Source organism: Triturus cristatus, chromosome 4_2 (genome assembly GCF_964204655.1).
Source record: "Triturus cristatus chromosome 4_2, aTriCri1.1, whole genome shotgun sequence".
Classification (NCBI taxonomy): Eukaryota; Metazoa; Chordata; class Amphibia; order Caudata; family Salamandridae; genus Triturus; species Triturus cristatus.
Window position 1 is genome coordinate 50,250,421 of NC_140586.1, and position 21,387 is coordinate 50,271,807.

Here is a 21,387-nt window from a genome sequence, read left to right on the forward strand (position 1 = left end):
AGGAAGGGTAAAGAAGCACAAGCGCAAGAGCCAGCAAAGTGGAGCGGGGAGAGAATCACACGAATGAATGAGAGGGGAGCATGGAAAAGAGGCAGGGGGCGGGAGAGAAACAGAAGCATGAGAAGGAGGCAACTGGAATACACATGCACTCATTAAGCATTCTAACAAAAAACAAGCAAATAAGTTTGGCTTATAAATTTAAATATTTTTTGTGTGCGTCATTGATTGGTTTAGGCACACAATAAGTCATTATACATGCACTATGTTACTCATCTTTGCACTCATGCATCCATAGACTGACTCACTTCTGCATTTATCGTTTGACAAAACCGCAAAAAAACAAAAAACATTGATTCAACAATATATGTAATATAAATTAAAATACAAGTAAAAAATGAAACATGCTGCTATATTAATACAGCGGGCATATGCTGCCACAAAAGAAACTAAACATAGCAGTGGGTGTCCAATCTTACAGAGTTATTGTAAATAGTCCTTTCTTGATTTCAAATTCCAGCAGGGCTACTACATTTAGAACCAGTGTAATGGCCATCTTGAAACGGTAAAATATTAAGAGGCCTATTAAATATATAATAAAAAAATAATTAAAAAAAAGGGAAAGTGGTGCATGTATTATTCTGTAGGGGTGTGGCAATAGCAGCAACGCCATCATGCCTAATTTTGTCCCTCAAATACTTAACAGCATCAGCAAAAATCACTGGCAAAGCCAGTTGGTCCCAGAGAGTTGATTGGTTGTCACATCACTCCTTAACCTGCTGGAACCAGTACAGTTGCCGCCAATTGCAACTTAATGGGATGGGAGAGACAATTCAGGCTGCCATTTACCCACGTAGCATCCAACAAATTTAGGGGCTACATACATACAAGCAAGAGCCACTGGAATTATGCGACTGAGGAAGCAGCGTTTTTTTTGTGTGCATAATTATACATTGGCCCCATAACTGCATCATCTGCTGCATAATCTGCAGATTTAAACAAAAATATCATTTTTAGCTCAAACGGTTCAAAAAGTTACTAAAAATGAAGCAACATGTGTTTGCGTGCAGTGGAAGGCCCTTTGCAAAGGTTGACTGGTCTCATTTCTGTTGCCTCTTGCTATATTTGGGTGTTAAACTAGTACTAATACGGTGCAACCAATGCCCAGACAGTGTTAACAATTATACAAATTACAAAATAATGAAGGAATACTATCACAAAATGACCTGCATAATTTGCCTTTCCGTGCTGCAATAATTTACTCAAACTTGCCGCATAATTTGACCCTCCCCTGTTGCATAATTCCAGTGGCCTTGAATATAGGATGGAACTTTAACAAGGAATCCTACTCTAGCCACCTCAAGCAATACACACAATCTGGGGGAACGGACAGAACCAAGCAATGAAATCCTACATGGAGTGCCAGATGGCAAACAGATTTGTGTTACACAGAAAACAGCTGTGGTAGGCTAGAGTACAGATTTGGCACATTGATTGCTTTTGGTGTGATGTGCTAACTAGCAGGTCAGCTAAGTGACTTTCCTCTCCCAACTGTTGGGAGCCAAGGTATTGTTTGTCGCTCTGGAATTCACATCTGTGAGCAGGATTACATAAGGTTTCCCCTAAGTAGCTGTTACAAGCATCAGTACTTCTTCACAGGTAGCTGTGTATAAGCAAAGGGTGCTGATCACATGTCAATATAGACTGACGACATCCTTGGCACTGCCCACACATGCAGGGACGTACCTCTTCTGTGAGGCAACCGAGTACACAACGATGTAGCCATGAATTCCCAGGACAAACGCAGGAGGTAGCAGACTGTACTCATCCTGAGAAAGAAATAAAAGATAAGTTATTACCAAAACCCAAAAACAATGCCAACACTCGCTTGTGCAAGAGTATATTGGCAACCACTCAAAATCCAATACTCCCAAACGCAGATATGTGGTTCTCTGTAGGAAGCAAACACGTTTGCAAAATAGATTTGCTGCTGACAATTTCTTTTTATTTTGTTTTAACAGGTGCAATATTTCAAATAATAAAAATAACTTTTGCAATGGTCATATCGTCTTGAGGAGTCTAAAAGAAGGTTGTGCATTTTGAGACTATGCGGTTTATGGACTTTTGGAGTTATTACCAAAGCCCACCGAACAAAGGCGTAGATGACCAAGCAACATCCCTGGTGAGCTGCACACGCCACAAGTTTCAGCAAAAATGAAGGAATAGCAGATAAGTGTATCCCACCAAGCAATTTTTTTATCATCAACAAAATAACTGGCCCTCACCAATTTCCCTTGGTATGTGGAGGTTGGATTAAACCAGGAAATTAGTGCTAGAAGCAAGTAGCAACATTAATAATTTAGTATTTAGCAGGTTGTTGTCCAGCACAAACTACTATAGGCCTGGGCAAAATGTAAATTACGCAGCATAATTTGGGGATTTCTGTGTACAATAGTTACACATAATTCCTCAAACTACTCCACTTTGCACAATTATGTGCGGAGGCAAATATTTGCAGCAAACAGAATGCAGGTAAGCTACTGTTTGCGGTGCTGTGTTTAAATGCACTCTTGCACGATATGCGAATCTGTCATTTTGCGCTATATTTTTGGTGCAAAATACACACTAGCGTCAATTTTGCCAAAATTGTGTGAAATTCTGATAAACGCAAATTACACCCCCCATAACTACTACACATTCATTATGCTTCTCCCATGTCCTCTAGTTGGCTTACCCACCTTTCGCAACACTTAAGCATAGCGCAATCTGATCCCACACATTTGGAAATGGGCTCCAATCCCCTTAACATGACAAGAAATCAGACATGAACAAGACAGACAAAAGAAACGGGGATGTATTTCAGAGTTTGATAAGATAAGCATGGATTCTATGTCAAGAGCTATGCACAATTATGACTGCAAAATCTCTGGCTGCAAAAACACCAGGTAGGTGCCTTTGATATTTACCACAGTAAAATATCAAAGGCACCGGTTAGTGCCTCCATCACTATGTCACAGACACCCCACAAATCCTACACATATCACAATAATTAAGACCGGACCGAACGTCATTTCTCCTTTGCTACTCTAGGAGATTAGTACATTTTAATTGACATAGCTAATATACAGAACAGTAACTACCACCGAGCTAAGTTTTTCCAGGAAAGTGAAGGGAAAACAAAGCGGATGACAATGGGTTGCCAGATGAAAACTCCAGTAAGAAGCATTATTTTACATATGCTTGTAATGTGCAACCCTCACCTGCCCAGCTGTGTCCACCACCGTCATCTGAAACTCGTCTTCTCCAATTTTAAAGGTTTTGTTAAAGGCTATAGGGGGGGGGGGGTTGGAAAAAGAGGGAGGGGGAAAAACTGTCAATCAGTTTTCAAGCCACTACATAGAAATAAAAAGCCTGTCTCCCACCCACCCACCCAACCCCACTCCCAAACAAGTGTCCAAGGCAGGTGTCCGAAGCAGGACACCAAATATTCATCAGAAGTGAGAATACCAAAGATAAAGATATGGCATCACCAATCCAAATAGATATTAAAAGCTGGGCGTTTCGTGTACAGGTCAGTCATACACAGATGCTACACTATGGACATTTTACCTCATGCATTCAAAAGGTACATATTTCGGTGAAGTTTGAGAAAGTAGGGCCTGGGCCAAAAGGGGCACAACTGAATGTTGGCGAGGAAGGAGGGGCATTGGTGGTTTGAGGAGACTTCCTCCATCTACCCATATGGGATACCTACTGTTCTCAATAGTAGGTTCATAATCCTCACAGAAGTTTCCCCGAATGAACTGCAGGGCCAGAGAGGACTTCCCTATGGAGAGAAAGATACAGAGTCAGCATCCACTGCCCCATGTGAACAGAGAAACAAAGGCACTTTAGCCTCCCCGTGGATACATTTACCAGGACTACCAGCCCTTCCATTATAATTAAGGCTCCCTGTTTTCCGTTTTTACTCATTTTTACAGATAAATACAGACAGAAAACATTTATTTTCTTCTCTGTGTTTGTTTTTAAATGTGGATAAAAACGGAAATTGGGCTTCTTTTTGAGTAATTCTAAATAATGTATGCCAGGACTACCAGGCCAATGTATGTGGGGATTGATAGATAAGGGGGTTAAAAGAAGAAATACATTTTAGTAAAGACCCTTTAACAGCAGTAGATATGCAAAAGATTGATACAGAAATGTGCATATTTTCATATAAGTACACTGATTTATCTTCTGTGGGTGCTCACAGCACTGAAACCTGGAAGACATTCAAGCATGAGCACATATTTTAATCGGTTAAAATAAATGTGGAAATATACTAATTTCAACTTAATTTTTCCACAAAACCCAAAATAAATATGGATAAATAGAGACGGAAATGGCAAAAAAATAAATACCATAAAACTGGGAGCCCTATTTATAATAGATCATATACAAATTTGTTTCCGGAAGCACATCAGAGAAAGTCAGTTCAAAAACCCTAAAAGGTGGACCCAATCCTCCTCCCACCACCTATCCTTCTGGGCATTGATCTGAACTAGGGGCCACTCACTCCTAAGCAAGTATCTCCATGAGGGGTTTAACGAATCATGGTTATACATAACTACTTACTTATACTTTTTAATAGCATGCATATCAGGCTTTCTGGGCAGCGTAGTGCTTTACAAACTAGAAATTAAGTAATTGCGAAACTCAATTTGACATTATAGAAAGAAGCAAGGGACAATGGAAAGCAAAGACTCCAATGAAAATTTTGGGAAATTCATAAGGGATTTCTAGATAGTGTGGAAGGTTTATTTGCTAAAGAAGGTGTATTTGCACACAAAAAAACAGTGTCCAGTTAAACAAATGGCCAATCATAATGCTAGTTTTCGTTTGCTTCTGGAAGTGCATTTGCCGCCATTGATAGTGATCTTTCTTGCCAGATATTTAGGCATGCTTAGGTCATATCGATAATTTTAATTTAAATCTTTGCTCCAAAGGGTGTCACTGGAGGTCATTTAGCACAATGGTATGATCGCTGTGGTATTTTCGAACAAGCAATCTTGTAGTGGCATGTAATACTGCTTTTCAAAGATGCCAATCTGTACTTGGGGAGACCAACTAGGAATGCATTACCATAATCAATTCTGTTCAGAACCTAGGGCTGTAGTACTAGTTCTAAATTATCTGGATGTGACTGGTTTCATTATGTATTGTGCTCTGGTCAAAAATAAAAAAAAATACACACCCTCCTGCGATCAAATCAAGGTTTTTTCAAATCAAATATCTTTTTATTTAAGTTTTCCAAACAGACCCTATAACATCCCATGTTACATATCTTCCAAACGAAGAAGACCTCCTTAATGTTAGGGTCTGGAATCTAAGTTATTTAAGGGTGACAAAAACTATAGGAAGGAAGGACTCTTCCCCCCCCCCCCTCATTATACCCATTTAACATATTACAGGCTCTAGTTTAACACAATCACCCCCCTCAGATCTCATCCAAAAAGTAATCCCTTCATGTACTGCGTTTGTCATTTCTCTCGATGAAAACTCAACCCCTCCTACCAAGAGACCCATTGCCCTTGAGCGCAGGAGACATAGGATGTTGGACAAACCCCTGGAACGGTTTCAAGTGAAATTCCCATCCTCATGACAGCCTGCTTAAATCTGAGGCGTAAAACCCTGTGTTAAACCTCTGCTCATCTTAGCCTTTTTCCCCTCATCTATGTGAAAGCCATCCTTGCACTGTTCAAAAGATTTGACAATGCTGTCATGTTACATGTCCAAGACCATTTCACAACCACCCTTAAAAAACCTGCTCTCTCAGGGGTGATTTTAACACCTAAAATGTAATATGTCGCTTGGCACATCTGAAGGGAAATGCTTGTTCCCAGTCCCGGACCTCTTCCTTGGGGGCGGTCTATTAAATGTTTCTGATTGTTCATTAATATTATAACCTAACCCACTCTCAAAGGATTCCAATTGTTTCCTTACTTCTGGAAAGGAGGTTTTAGGTGATCCCAGACAAAAAAGGACATCATCTGCATACAAATTAATTTCCTATTAGTCTATCACAAATGTAATACTTGTGCTGATATACGTGCCAAAATCCATGCTTGTGAGGACATGCGCAGGATCAAGGCTATTTTGACCACATTAACCCCTTCAGTGCCACGCCCTTTCCCCCTCCTGTGCCGGGCGTTACATTAGCGGGCGGGGTTCATGACGAGATAGTCTCGTCATGGGCACAGCGCAACCGTGCTCCATGACGAGACTATCTCGTCATGGGCACAGAAGAGGTTAAGGCACATTCCAAGCCTTAGACTAGAGCCATGGTCTTCAAACATTTTTGCTCCGAGTCCGCCTGAACAAAAGGTTTTGAAGTAAGAGCACCCTCCAAACCGTTATGACAAAGACTGGGGGTGCGGGAGTGGCATGGCTTCTGAGATGGTCTCTGGGGTACTTTTTCTATAACTCATAATCCACTCTAAATGGGAGGCTTATAAAAGAGAAATGCTGTTATAGCTGCGGTCCCAAGTAGGATGATGCCTTCTCTTCCTTCTTCACGCCCTCCCCACAATGCCTGGCTATCCCGATCTTGAAACAGTTGACCTGTCCCTTTTGAGAAAGGTGAATTAATAATAATAGGTCTCACATGTTGCCCTACTCTCTGCAGCAAGGGTGCCCTTAGCAATAATGTTAGCAAGTCATACAAGCCCCGACGCCCTTCTTGTAAAGTAAGACAGACATAATTGTGATTTACTGGGCTGTGCATACGGTTGGGCCCCAGTGCCACTGGACCTGCTTCACTAATGATAACTACTAACTTCATCCTTGCCAGCGGCTGTCTACTCTGCCCTCAGTATAAAAACATGGGCATCCATCTGCACCCATCCCTCTCCCTACTATTTTTTTCCCCAGTGGTCCGAGCTAAGGTTTTTCCTATGCTTCAATTTTTCCTTCCGTTATGTAATTACTGGAGCCCAAAGCAACAATGGCACTGCAAGAGTGCCATGGGCACTGGTGCATGCCAGGAAGGATAGCAAAACAGCCACAATTGGGGTATTAGTTCCACTGCACCTGCAGAACCAATGATACCTACAGGCTGTCCCCTCAGCCTACTCCACAGGGCTATCAAACCTAGCTACTTTGAATTACAGAAATTAAAAATAACAAGCATTTGCAATGCAATCGGTCTCGCCTTTGAAACATCAACTGTACTTTAACATGGAGGGAAAGTAAGCACCAAACTATGTCACACGCCAAGTATGGGAACAAATGGAGAGAAATATTGCCTTTCCGCAGGAAATGGCATAGTCCAAAGCTCTGTTTTCAATATAAAAAGCAGGGCCTTCGGTGGTCATATCACTGAAAATACAATATTTAAAAAAAATTGTATTGTCTACAGGTGCTCGTGGAAGACTATTTCTATGGACTGGAATCTAGAGAATGCTAAAGTGATTCGGGTATTTTACTGACCTCTGCTGGTCGTTTTCTATCAAGACAGTTAAATAGAGGCAGTTGAACAGAAAAAAAAAGTCCCTAAGCGGAAGCAGACAAGTCCTAGGGCTGATCTCCAGAACCCACAGAGTACATGCACATATAAGTATATACAAGAGGTCTTGAATGCTCGACCCAAAAAAAAAAAAAGGGGGGGGGGGGGGATATCCCCACAACTTGCCCCTCATTTTCTTGGGCCCTGCGCAGTAAGGAGGAGATGGGTATTGCTACCAAGGAAAATCTACATGTAAACAGGGGTCGTAGCGGATAGGATCAAGAGGGGGGGTGCTAAAAATCCCATGTTTATACAAGAACAAGTCCGATACTTTGTTAAATACACAACTATCACATCCCTGAACAACTAATCCAGAACTTGGGGTGCCTTTTGCTGGAGAGAGAAGAAACAGGCCTTCTCGCAAGGGTGCCTGCTACCTGAAAGAAATGTAATTGTTTGGAATTTGTTGATCACCAAATATATAGGCTGCCTTGAAGCCAGTATAGAGAAAAACAGGATGCTGCTGATTTGGAGGGATACCACGCAATTTAACGTAGGTAAAACATGAATTAATTCCTACTTATAGGTACACAGTCCCTTCAAATTTATTGCATTAATTTCTCTAGTCACATATCACCTCCAAAGCCAATTGAAACAATGAATTCTTGAATGATTATCCTTTTTCACAACATATAAAATACATAGACCATTAAAACGACGCATGGCATTTTTATATGAATTTATTTATTTTTGATGATGCTGCACGACCTCTGGGAAAATGCAATAAGATCTCAAAGAGGAGACCTATTTGCTTTGTCAATGCCTGCTTCTTATTGTTATAAGAAGGTTTGGATCTGTGATTTCCTTCAGAGAACTCTGGATAATTCTATAGAATCCTTCTGGGAGGGGGCACAGTTTTGGATTACCTCACACTATCCCAGCCGCATTGAAGTCTGCAGCCCTATTAGTGTAATCCAACACAATATACATGAGGAGTACAAGATCGACATTACCACCTGCTAGTTGAGTGTCTCTCACTACTTAATTCTCAAAGGACAGGTCAATTTGAAATGGTGGTACACTGCCAAGCAGGAGACTGTATAGTGTGCTTACTGTTTGAGGAACAAGAGGAGACTCCTTGAGCTGACAAATCAGGCAAGATTAAAGAGTAATGGAAATGTAAGGCAAGGGTGATGAGAACTCTAAATGAAAGAGCCGATTGGAACCGGATGAAAGGTCAACAGGAGTATGGAAATTCCTATAGCCCAACTCCCAGGACATATTGTTTGGGGTCAAGGACAATTTGTAATGTTTATTTTGTCCTTGGGACCAGAGAGGACAGAAAGAGGTCAGACAGGGCACAGAGGACACATGGGGCTCCTGGTTTAGGTTTATAAAGGGAACACACGATTATCATTGTGTGCTTGTACTTTTTTTTTTTTTTTTAATCGGGTTTTGCCTAAGAAACCCGGTATAAGCGCCCCAATAGTATAAAGTTGGGGCTTGGACAGAGCATAGACCACTGTTTGTACCCGACTAGAGACCATCTAGCATACATGGTCGGTAAGGGGCACAGCATTAACCACTGTTTGTATCCGAATAGAGACTATATAACATACACAGTCGGTAATTATTACCATGGCTAAGCATTGTGGCTTATGCAAAACACAATAAGAAAACATATATTTTGCAGATATCGTCTCAAATAGAAGCCTTACAGAAGGGGGGGGGGGGGTGGAGTACGTAGACCGGACTCCGAATAAAAAACGTTTTTCTTTTTCGGCGTGAAGATTATTAAGAGGTATGTCTAAGAATACGGCAGTAAAATATAGGACATATCATTGCCCGTTAGTTGCATATAGTTGATCCTAAAATATCACTGGACAACATTGTGATTATAATTTTTTATAATCTCCTTTTTTCTTTCAAGTTTTTTATAAAAGAGCCAAAGAGAATATATATCAAATTAACAGCAATCGCAGAAACCTTATGCTCGAACTAAATAAATTGCAGCTAAGGAGAAACTCGGCAAAGTAGGCAGAACAGACACAACAGATTTAGGATCGTAGCCTCTTTGTTGGGTCAGATTTTATGTTCAAATATTAATGACGTCAAGTCATTTATCTGAGTGGACTTGCAGATCCCCTTCCTTTCTTTTCCTACAACAGGTCCTATGAAAATATAGGTCCTTGCATGGTCCAGGTTGGCCAATCCCATAACAAATGGTACTGTGATGGCTATAACCCATTGATTCAGGTGAGGTAACTGCACTTTCAGTAGGATGTTATCTTTAAACTGCCCTTAAAATGTAGATCTAGGCTTATTGTGTTTAAATTCTACTATAGGTCTACCACAAGAGCAAATAATAATTAACAAACAGCCAGTAAGCTCTTGGTCCAACTCTAATTTTAAGGTATGTGTCTTTTAAATGATATTAAGAAAAGTCTCTGGCATACTGGTTTTTAAATGATGGTCGGTTGACACAATTAAATGTAATACATTCAGACCAATAATAATATATAAAGAAAGATAAAAAGAAGTTAGGTTATTAAAGCCTATCTTTTAGAATGCAGTATGTTTGATTCTGGTTTTCGGATTGAGTGGTGGGATAGATAGCATTGCTCCAAGAACCCTACTGTAATTATAAATGAAATTGTCATTAGCAATATGATGCATAGTTGTGCGAAATAGGGAGGAAAGAATGTTCTAATATATTTTCTAATTAATGTGTGATGTACTGTACAATCTTTTAGTAGAGGAATATACTGTTGATATACTTTGTGTTGATAAAAGTATTTTATTCATTTCTTACACAGGCACACATGATTTTAGTGCTACTTCCTACAAAGAGAATCATTATACAGTCCTGAGGAAGGTGGTGCAAAATTTGTTTGCACACCGAAACGCGTCGACGCTTCTGGGGTGTTAAATTCGAGGAACTATGGAGTCTAAAGATATTCCATGTGATACGACCATAATATAGATTCTAACGAATTAACGGGATTTTTGATGATTTTTAATGTCACTTGTTATTGTCTCTTGTTTTTAATGAATCCACGATACGAAATGTTTTGATGAATTGTGCACAGTATTTTTCTGTTTTTAACAACTTTTTAAATCATTAGCCGACATTTATGTATATTGAATAAAAATTGTGAAAATTCTCTTTAATAATTTGTGAATTTTTATAATTATGTGGGGTTAGCGACATAATACATGTTTGAGAAGAAGCTTGCATGACTGATGGTCGAACGCTGATCAAAGTTGGTGATTCAATCCAAGGGAAAAACTTTTTTTATTGTAACTTGGCACAAGTAAGCCTAACTCCCTGCAGTAAAAACCTTTTGGTGGGCAGTTTACAGTACCACATTATGGATCAAGGAAGGGCATTGTCTGCAGTTAGGTGATAGTCGTGTTCATACGTTAATGCTGTTTGAACTTGTATTTATGGTTTGTTAATGCAAAGCCTTTATTATTAGGGTATGCGCTCTAGGAAATGTTGTAAGCTCGGACTGTACTGCTGACAGTTGACCCAGGATAAAAAGGCGTATACACATTTTGAAAGTTTAATAATATGATGCTATGTATAAGGCTCCCAGATTAGATGCAAATATTTGCCGAAGCTTAAAAGTAAGATAGAAGAGTCTGCTTACAAATTAAATGTTGACAAACAAAATGCAACTAGACCAAAAAAAAAATTGCTAAGCTACTGTGAAAGGTACAATTTCTTTGAAGCATCAGCTAATGAAATGTATTGATGCACGCTAATATTCCCAAAAATATTTACAATGGAAAAAAAGTTAGTGAAATCAGTTTCAACAAGATTATGGGAAACATGAAATAAACAATCATTGGCAGAGCCAAAAGGTCTTACGTTGGTCAGCCTTTTGGTTTTGTCAATGCGCGTCTTGTTCGGGCACGATTTTTGTAAAACGTTATTGTTTTGGGTGCTGCCAGGCCCTCATCATAATAACAAGCATTGGCAAAAGGGAATAATATTTTGGGCTCTCAAAAAAAGCACACATCGCCACAGTAGTCTCTGGCACTTAGCAAAACTATTTTGTGTGCCGATATGCTCCTGGTGAAAGAGCAGAATATTATCACTCAAAGTGAAGCCACTCTATAGAGAGAAACATAATTTTTATTAAAATGGTCTTGGTTAACTAAGACCTAATTAAAGGCCCAATTCTTAAGTAAAGTCACTAAAGTGTACACATTTGTTGGTGCAGATTTACAGCTTTCATTAATTCACAATAATTTACAGAAATTAGGTCAAGAAATTGTACTACCGAAAAATATTTATGAAACATTTTAGCACAAGCACATATGCATGTGTGGAATTCGCTCATGCGTAAATCTGTTGAGCGTTTACAAGTTCACCCCCCCCCCGCCAAACAGTGGAAGAAGTTTTATTTCTGCTCTTGTCAGGAGTACATTTCCAGACTCTCCCAGTGGGGAAATATTAGAGAACAGCTGGTGAAAACCCCTAAAACATACAAGCTAGTATGTTTGCACAGACCCCGTTTCCAGCCCTGAAATATTGTTTAACGCTACTTCCAGCCCTAATATGTAGATCTGAGGTAAGGTGGCAAAATGCGGAGATTGCTGGAATTCAAACCCTACTGTAGCATGAGCCCTGGCATATTCAGAGAGGCTATTATAAGAACTTTTATATAATGAGATTGCTGCTATAATTTATCGCCGCACCACGGAGACAAGTGGATTATTTAACAGGACATGTAGATTTCTGAAGAAACCTGTCCCATCGGCAAGTAGATTTTATTAAATTCCACAACCCTAAGGGAACAAAATCTACAAAGTAGGGCTGCAGGGACTGGTCTTGTGCAACTTGGATTAAGCACTGCCACTTGCAAGCCCCATGCATGTCAATAGTCCCAATGGAGGCTGCGATATAAGTAAATGGGAGAAATACTCCTCTTCCAAAATTTGGCATGTATTTTTTATATACATGTATACAAACACCACATTTCGAAAGAGCATTGTGACTTGAAAAAAAAATCGGGGTGGGGGGGCACTTATTTTTCACAACTTAAATGAAAGCAATTTTAGGTGGGAGAAAACTAAAATAAAACCAATTTTTGCTTTAAAATATGGGTGTCTACAACCTGAATCGGATGTTGGCATGATATAGTCATACATAAACTCGTCTACTGCCTGCCTATCGCAACACATCCATAACATTATTCTGTGGTAATGTAAAGGCAAACTGCAAAGGAGTACGCCGCATGGCAGAGGGCTGTGGGGAGGTCCTTCAGAGGCGGAAGGTGGATATGAAGAAACACACCATAAGAGGGCGTCTCCCCTTTAAGTAGCAAATAAAACTAAAGTTTCTTAAAATAAAGTCGAAACTTCAAGGGCCAGAGAGACGTAAACTAGGCATAACAGTGTCGAGAACACGAAGCTATACTTATAACAGACACTAAGTAACACAATTCTCTTTCCGATAGGTGCAGTTCATTTCTCTCTAAGAGCTGTCCTCTTTAGTCCCGCATGCGCAGTAACCGAAGCGCGGGATGCGTGCTATTCGATACGCGCATGCGCAGCATAACGACCGTTTTTTTCACTCACCGACCGATGGGTAGCCAAGAATTACTATTTTACGGAACTTCGGCATGGTGCGAGCCAAAGTGTTCAGGAGGCTTTACGCTGCCAAAGAACTAGCCGAACCGGAGCAGGCGTGTACGAATGCTGGCTGCAACGGCAACTCGTAGCACGAACACTCGCGCTTCTAATTCGCAGACTGAAAAATCCTGAAGACCAAGCGCTACTCCTACATCCTTTCCGCTTTCCAGCCCGCCATAAAGAACACCCCGCTGGCTGCCCCTCCCCGAGGCAGTACATTCCAACGACCCATTGGCTGAAGGAAAGGACGTAGACCAGGTGGAACATGCGCAGTGCGTCACTCGCTGACTGTTCATTCAAGAATTTTTGGGGCACCGCCTATCCTGGCTAGGGGGCGGTTTCTCGGCTGAGTGATTGGCGGTTAACGCCCTACTCTTGCACGTAGTCGGCGAGCAGAGGCCGCTCTGTACTGTTTGCAAACAAAGCCATGTGAGAGGGGGAGGGTGCGTATCGTTGCCCGCTTGTCTAGTCAAACGAGGCGGAGCAGACTGGAGGCCTCAGGGATGGTGTTTCATCTCAACTAAGTGGGAGCATGGGAAAGCACACCAACGGCCGAAAGAAAACACTGCGAAATAGAGATCACCCGCACCCAAGATCCTATAATTACCTGGAATTATTGGAATCGCGCTAAAATTGGTAGAATACCCGGGAAACAATCTATACATATCCTGGTCCTAAGGGATCGAAATAAAAAAGCAAGATCTTTAAATATGCACATTAAAAACACTTATATTTAACAGAAAGGCACAAAAGGTAAATACAAAGCTTAAATGCAAACAAGCTTTGGCAAAGCCAATAGATTTCGTCTATGCTAGAGCTATTGGCTTTGCCAATGTGTTTTAGCCACAGTCCTGCCAAGTACCACACATCAGGCGTTAGACTAACGCATTTGTTTGCGGGTACTCCACATAACCACACTGAAATGCATTGTCACGCATATGCATGGCATCTCAGCTGTCACTTAAGCGGTGCCTAAAATTGTGTAAGTGTGGCATTTGGCAGTGCGCTGCCCCTGGCGTGCGTGCGCTGCTTCGGCAGCCTTCTGGCTCACAGCTTAGCTAATGCAGCCCTGCTGATTTTCCTTTGTGAGGAGCCATACTATTTGTGTATTAAAAATAATTAACACTGGGGGTGTGATGATGATGCGGAACTTGGTGGCTGCTCTTTTCTGAGCTCTGCCACTTTTCTTCCACTTATTCAACCCTACATGCATCGCAAAGGCTCCTGACTGCCTGGTGGTTTCACCGCAGACCCGCTAGGTAACATCCCTGTGTCTTCCCGGAACCGATCCAGCGAAGCAAAGGCCACGCAGAGAGACGGAGCAGAAGCCCTGCAGCAGAAAAGCAACAGGAGAACTTATGGATGATATGGCCTCGGAGCAGGTGTCTGTTTAAAAGTGGTGCTGATGGAAAGAGGGAGGTGAGTCATCCCTCTTCTTCCTTCTAGCTGGCCATTGCCAGAAAACCCTTCACCTGGTGGGCTGTGAGTCAGGCACCAGAAGAGATGAAACCCTGTGGTGGGACTCAGCCATGTAAAATTGTCCACTCGTGAGGAAAGGTGGAAAAAGCATCTGGCCTGGGCCATGTTGAGGACGAGGTAAAGAGACAGTGACCCGGGCAGCCCTCTGGGCCTGGTAGATGGACCAGGGGCTGAGTGGAGTGTTATAGGGGAATGGACTGTCTCTCTCACCCCTGCGGTGGGCAGCAGCTTGGTGCTCAGGATCCTGTGGATCCGGCGTCAGTTTAGGAAAGGGCCTGTTCATTTCAGGGATGTAAGGAGTGGTGATGACCTTGCAACCAAGCAAAGAGGCTTATAATTGACTGGGAAGCAGAGTGTGGACCCTAATTCCCTGGTCTTCATTACTTGAATTTGCTTGCGAGAAAGTGTCACTCATACTTGTTGAATGTCACTCATATTACACTGAAATGAATTTTTTTTTACACATCTGCAATCTGAAACCTTGGCAGCTATGTAGCCATGATGTACACCAGCGTAGCTGCTGTTCAGCATGGTTAGAAGTTAGTGGCCTAGAGGAGAGTGTCTCTGGAGTGGCATAGAGCATCATGGATTGGAGTGGCTTAGTGTGTAGTATTTATTTATTTATTTAAGAGGTTTTATATAGTGCTAACCAGACCCAAAGGTATCGGAGCGCTTCACAGCATATAACACAAAAGAGACAAAAGTATTCAAAAGTTCCAGTGCGCTGGAGTTGCATAAAGTGTAGTGTAGTAGAGTGTCATAGACTGGAATGGAGTAGAGTGTAGAAGAATAGAGTGGTGGGCAGGGCCGAACTGGGTACCAAAAACGGCCCTGGCTAAGTGGTCGGCCGCCCCCCCCCCCGGGGTCAGGGTAGCGGTCGAGCTGTTTGCCAAGGCCGGTTTCGGTCGATTTCATTACCGCAGCCGATATTGCAGCTATGCTGCAAAAACGGCCCTGTAACAAAATCGGCCCCCAGGGCCCCAAAAACCACCCCCCAACCCAGGGAGCCCACCGGGAAAATGCCCTGTGCCCGCTATGGCTAGTCCGGCCCTGGTGGTGGGTACTGTAGAGTGACCTCGATTGGCGTGTCAGAGTGGTGTTGAGAGTCGTTGAGTGGAATGAGATAAAGTGGTGTGGTATAGAGTGGAGGGGTGTGTAGTGACATTAAGTGGAGTAGAGTGGAATGTTGTAGAGTGAAGTGGCATAGAGTAGAGTAGTGGGGTAGAGTGTCACAGAGTAAAGTGTGGTGGAGTGGTGTAGAATGTCGCAGATTGGAATGGTGTAGAGTGGAGTGGTATAGAGTGGAGTGGTGTGTTGTACAGTGGAGTGGCATGGAGTGATATAGAGTGGAGTTTCGTAGATTGGCTTAGAGTTGAGTGGCATGTCGTAGAGTGACATTACGAAAACAAGTCGACCACTAGTTCAGAGAATGAAGTTAGGGGATGAAACGCCCCCTTTAGATTTTGCCTGATGTGCCACCACAAGTATGCCTAGAAGGAGAGCCACAAGGTCTGCAACCTCTGCCTCCCGAAGGACCACAACACAGAGGGTTGCAGTGAATGCACTGAATTCCTTCCCAAGACTTTGAAAGCCACAGAAAATCAGAGGTGGGCACATTACACCACGTCGCAGTCAAAAATATCCCAGAGGAACCTGTGCCTCTCGAATGAACAGGAGCACCCCGAAGGCACAGAGCTGGCACAGGGGGAAGACTGATGTCCAAAAAGGTTGTCAAGGCAGAGAAGGGAAGATCGAAAAAGTAATCAAAGGAAAAGCATAAGCTAACCCAGGGACCCAGTGGCGTCAAACAGAGACTCTTGGATTCGAAAAAATATGCTGCCCCGATGCCAAAACCATCAGCAATTTTTAGGAAAACAGAGGCAAAAAGAGATTTATGGGTCAAAGCAAAAAGGCACCATGGGCTGATGCCCCTTGGAACCAGCCTTGGCGTCAGAGAGAGATCAAGAGCACGGAAGGGAAAAAGTACCTCGAGATTAAGAGGTTTTTGCATCCCTCTAAAGCCATAGCTGGAAAAGGAACTTGAAGGCGAAGTGGTGGACCTGGAAAACCCCACAACACCAGAACCAGGAGAGAAATAATTAATTCCTCTATGAGGAGGAGCAAGATCAGTTCGACCAGGGTTTCCCTCACGACCCTGAGGTCGCGAGAGAAACCCTGGTGGCAGGATATAGAGGCTGAATCCCCTGAAGAAGAAGTAGACACCTACCCCTCCAGAGCAGCTTCACCAGTTGCTATGTACAACGCACTGGTCAAGGAGGTGTCTGACACATATGGAGTCCACCTGGAAGAAGAACAGGTTGAGTTGTGTTTCTTTCTGGGAACACCGCTACCAATGCAGAGAAAGAACTAGTTCCCACCTATGCTATCCAGCATATTGGACCAGGGACAAGAGGCCTTCAAGGAACCAGTCTCTACAAAGGCTGTCGCACTACAAGTGGAAAAGTATAAGCACACGCCAAATAACCCACCTTACATTATATGAAACTTAAGTGCTGACTACATTAATCTAATTGTCACAACCGCAGGCAGAAGAGCTAATGCCCCAACACCCACAAGCCCCCCACCGAGCAGGACTCTTGGTTGAGTGTTAAGTTCTCAGCTACTGCACCCCACACAACTTCACTAAGAAGCCAGTGACTTTTTGCCATCTTTGAAGTCAAGTGCAGAAAGGGTTATACTTGGCTCAGTTTGTGGAGCCATAGTGAGGACTGGCTCTAGGACATCAGTGGCAAACAGGGTGTGGGTCCAGTAGCTCCGGTCTGCCCTTTGGCTCTCCGAATGGAACCTGACAGTGCCCTTAATGTTGTTTCCAACAATCATTTAATAACGGGTGATATTCTGTAAACCTACTTGTGTAAACCTTCACATGTCGGAAGGTTGCATTATTGAACAGGTAAATATTCATGGTCTGACTAGGAATATATGATTGGGCAAAAATCTTTTTTATTTGAGCCAAATCAGAGAAGGTCCGAGCTTCCAGCACCAGGTCTAACTATGCGCAAATGTTGGACAAGTACATAAAGGAGTTAAACGGGAGGGTCTGGTCAGATATTAAGGTTGTAGGAGGCACAGCTTTCTGGGTAAATATGGCAGACTGGTTTCTTTAAGACGCCAGCCTTGCTCCTGAAAACCATTAAATAAACTTGCCTGCAGGCTGACCATCTTACGGTGTGTTATACGGTGCTGGTTGTATCTAGTGCTGCAGTATGTATCTAGTGACATGTTGTGTGTCGCCACGCTACTGACTGCCAGTTGATGTATCCTTGTGTTCAGAGCAACACAAAGCCTTCTGTATAGCCACTGGTGCTGTATTGGTTGTGTGAGAATATGGCTGTATGTTTTTCTGTTTTGTTATGTTTGCATTTTTGGTTGTGTGGAAATGTGGTGTACACAGTGTGTTCTGTTGTGTTTGCTTCATCCTTTGTTTTGGCATGGGTTCGATGATGTGTTTGGCATGGGGCATTCTGAGTTTTCAAGCTGTAAGGTAGCAATACGTTTGCAAATGTGTGACTGTACTATTGCGTTGGTTGTGTGTGAGTATAGTGCTTGTGCATTGTCCAGCGCCTTCTGTTGTGTTTACTGGATTGGGTGCTCAGATTATTTGTTCTGTAGAGTAATGTTTTGACTGCTGTTCATTTCTTGTGTGGCTCAGTGAATTCTGTTACCCGTGCCATATCAGGCAGTAATGGTGGGAACTAGATAATGGAAAGATGCATTTCCATATTGGTACAAATCAGACAGAGTCTCTGTTACCAATTGCAAACAGACTTATATATTAGCAACCATGTATATAAAATGAAAGAAAACAATTTGTTTACATAGTAAAAATATTGTCTCATATAAATATTTCTGGTATTCTTACTTTGCATCTCATGGTTTCCTATAGCATATACATTTCTAATTTCGATATAATTTGTTCCAATATGTAAATGTATCTTTCCAATATGCAGTTTACATGGTTCTAGGATAAAGCGCTTATACCTAACTAGATGTATGTCCTTCAACCAAAAGGACTTCCAATCTAGGATTGAATATTATAAGGCGATGTGATCTAGCCAATAGCCTTTTTCCCCTCTCAGTTATGGTGGGAACCTCTTTCAGTATTTGTTGGTAAAAATTACGTATTAGTGTTCTGGGCGCCCGCTATTGGGTTATTTTTCTATTTCTGTTGGGTAACCATAACAGGTATTTTTGTAGGATGCTGTGAACAAATCTATTTCTGATGGGTTACTGTGGGCATTGTTGCCGGAAGTGAGCTTGAAGCCGAACGGGGATAAGAAATACTTCTATGCTTTTTTTTTAAGTTTAGAAAGCTTTATTGAATATAGTAATCCAAGTAAAACATCAATACAAAAAAGAAACAGTAGGCAGTGAAACAACACAATAAAATAAAATTGAACTCTTACAAGATATAAAGAGTGCCATAAGGGAACTAGGGAATATACTTAGGGAAGAAGCTTTTAACCCCTTCGACGCGCATGACGGAACGGTTCCGTCATGCACGTCGGTTGGGCTGTGCTTATGACGGAACCGTTCCGTCATGGCCCCGCCCGCGCTCAGAAACCTTCAGCGTGGCGCGGAAATCCGCGCCGCGCTGAAGGGGTTAAAGGGATTATATTTAATGGGCAGGGAGGGGCAGGAGGAGGGAAAGAAGGAAGGTAGGGGAAGGAAAGGAGAAATGCAATCAGTATACAGAGTAAATATCTTATAAGTAATGTAAACTAATAAATGTATATAAAAAGAACAACTATGTACTGGGCATAAAAAAGAAGGGTACAAAAACAAAATATTCAAGTAACAATTCGAGAGAGAAAATTGGTTAAAGGCAACCATAGCAAGTCTTTTTTGATCAGAAGAGGTACAGTGGTAGCAAAAGCACGATCAAGCCTATGGTGGTGACACAATAAGTTCCACCAGGCATTATATGAAATCTTTGAAGTGTCTTTCCAATTGGTAGTAATTATCTGTAGAGAAATGGCTATAAACAAATCTATAAATTTACACACATTACAGTGAACATTCCATATAGGTGCGGCACCACCCAGAAAAATATGGACAATCTCAAAGGGGTGGTCAGTAGCTAATATTTCATTTAATTTTGACCAAATACGAGACCAAAGGGCAATGAAAGAACATATGAAAAAAATCACTATCAGCATAAGAGCATGACCAACATTTTTTAGAGACAGTTAATTTGAAATTACATAAATCGGAAGGGGTAAAAAAAAGTCTATTGTAAAAAAAGTTAAAAAAGTCTGTGTGGTGCTAGCAGAGCGGGAAACAGTTTGCAACTTACACCACAAGGAATTCCAAACCTGAAGGGGAACTCTTGAGCTAGATCCTTTTCCCAGGAGAGTTCAAGTTTAGATTTGATTCTTTCAGCAGAGGGGCGGGAAAGAAGTTTATAGATAGCAGCAGCTTTGAGAGGAATAGAGAAATCTGGTAATGGGGGAAGGGTTGTTTCAGTAATGGGCAGAGAAGCACCTTGAGAGATAATGAAGGTGTCAGGTGGCGAGAACCGGTAGCACACCGCTCGCATCACCGCCACGCGGGGGAACTACGTTTCCCAAGACGCCCGGCAGAACACGCCCCACGTGTCCTGCGCCGAGCGCGACAGCGGTTAAAAACCGCCAACAAACACCAAGCGGTGCCGATGATTCCTGCCAGTCCAGTTCGCACTCTTGTTCCGGAAGCAACGTTCCAGCCCTGCGTCCTCGGCCTCACCCTCGTCCTTGTATCCAGACTCTCCGTCTCCAGCGGTGTTACCTCGCAGCCTTCTCTGACGCGAGGAAGACCGCGGGGAGCTACCAAGCCTCAACGTTCCAGACTCCCGGGAAACTCCATCGGCGCTCCTCTGCCCAAGGATTACCGGGTCCAGAGTGGTAGCGCGAAGGTGAAAACCTCGCCGGTGAGCCCCGACGCTGGTACGCGTCTGAAAAACCTTCCACGTTCCTGTTTTCTTCCCTCATCCATTCCCCGCGTGTGGAAATTTAGCTTGTAACTGAACATTATCTGCGCCATCTTGCCTCTCCCCAGCGCCACGCGCAGCGAACGCACGGCCGCCATTTTAGGCACCCCACTCTCTCTCCCCGCACATTGCCGATCGCCAGCGCGTTCCCCTGGCGCTGCAAGAGTCCCCCGCGCGCCGGCCACCCCCGCTCTCTAATACACGGGCCATAAACCCTCTCCTTCTGTGCGACCCTACCATGAAACCGCATCCCACGCCTGACCGACATCCCATACATGGTCATGCATCTCTTTGATAACCCCCTTCCTCTGCGCCCCATTGTCCGAACTGATCCCAGGCCATCACCTAGCCCTGCGGATGCAGTTTATTGCCCCTACTGTAAGGGAAACGCCCCACATCAAAGGGATTACAGTAGATCAAGGCCCCCCACCCCCTGAGACCCGACCGGTCTCACACACCCCCGGGAATTGGCGGAATATCCTGCTATGTGATAGCCATCTCCTACTGCGGGTGAGGTGGGGACTTCTACTGTAGCTATGTGTGGGATCGGATCTGAGCCGAGGGATTCAGAGGATGTTCTTTCATACATCAAAGTGATCTCAAGAATGTGCCATGTATGATAACCCTGCAATAAAGTCATAAACGTGTGTATAAGAGACCAGGTCTCAGAGATGCAGTTAGAGCACCTCGTGACGATACCTTGCTGTCTGATCTGATGTGTTCTGCTCCGACGGAATAAAACTTTGTTTCCTGCCTTCCAGTCTCCGGCGCCTGCCTCTTTATTGGTTTAACATCG

At 42.8% G+C, this 21,387-nt stretch overlaps 1 protein-coding gene across 1 annotated transcript in view; it reads right to left on the reverse strand.

Moving 5' to 3' along the window:
- RHEBL1 (RHEB like 1) overlaps positions 1–13,360 on the reverse strand; it is a 40,104-nt gene extending 26,744 nt beyond the window's left edge. The window contains exons 1-4 of the mRNA XM_085600424.1: positions 13,070–13,360; positions 3,752–3,823; positions 3,258–3,325; positions 1,744–1,826 (exon numbers count right to left, since the gene is read on the reverse strand). Coding sequence (XP_085456550.1) covers positions 1,744–1,826; positions 3,258–3,325; positions 3,752–3,823; positions 13,070–13,115 — 269 coding nt within the window. The 5' untranslated portion in view covers positions 13,116–13,360. The remainder of the gene's footprint in view (positions 1–1,743; positions 1,827–3,257; positions 3,326–3,751; positions 3,824–13,069) is intronic.
- Positions 13,361–21,387: the final 8,027 nt, after the last annotated feature.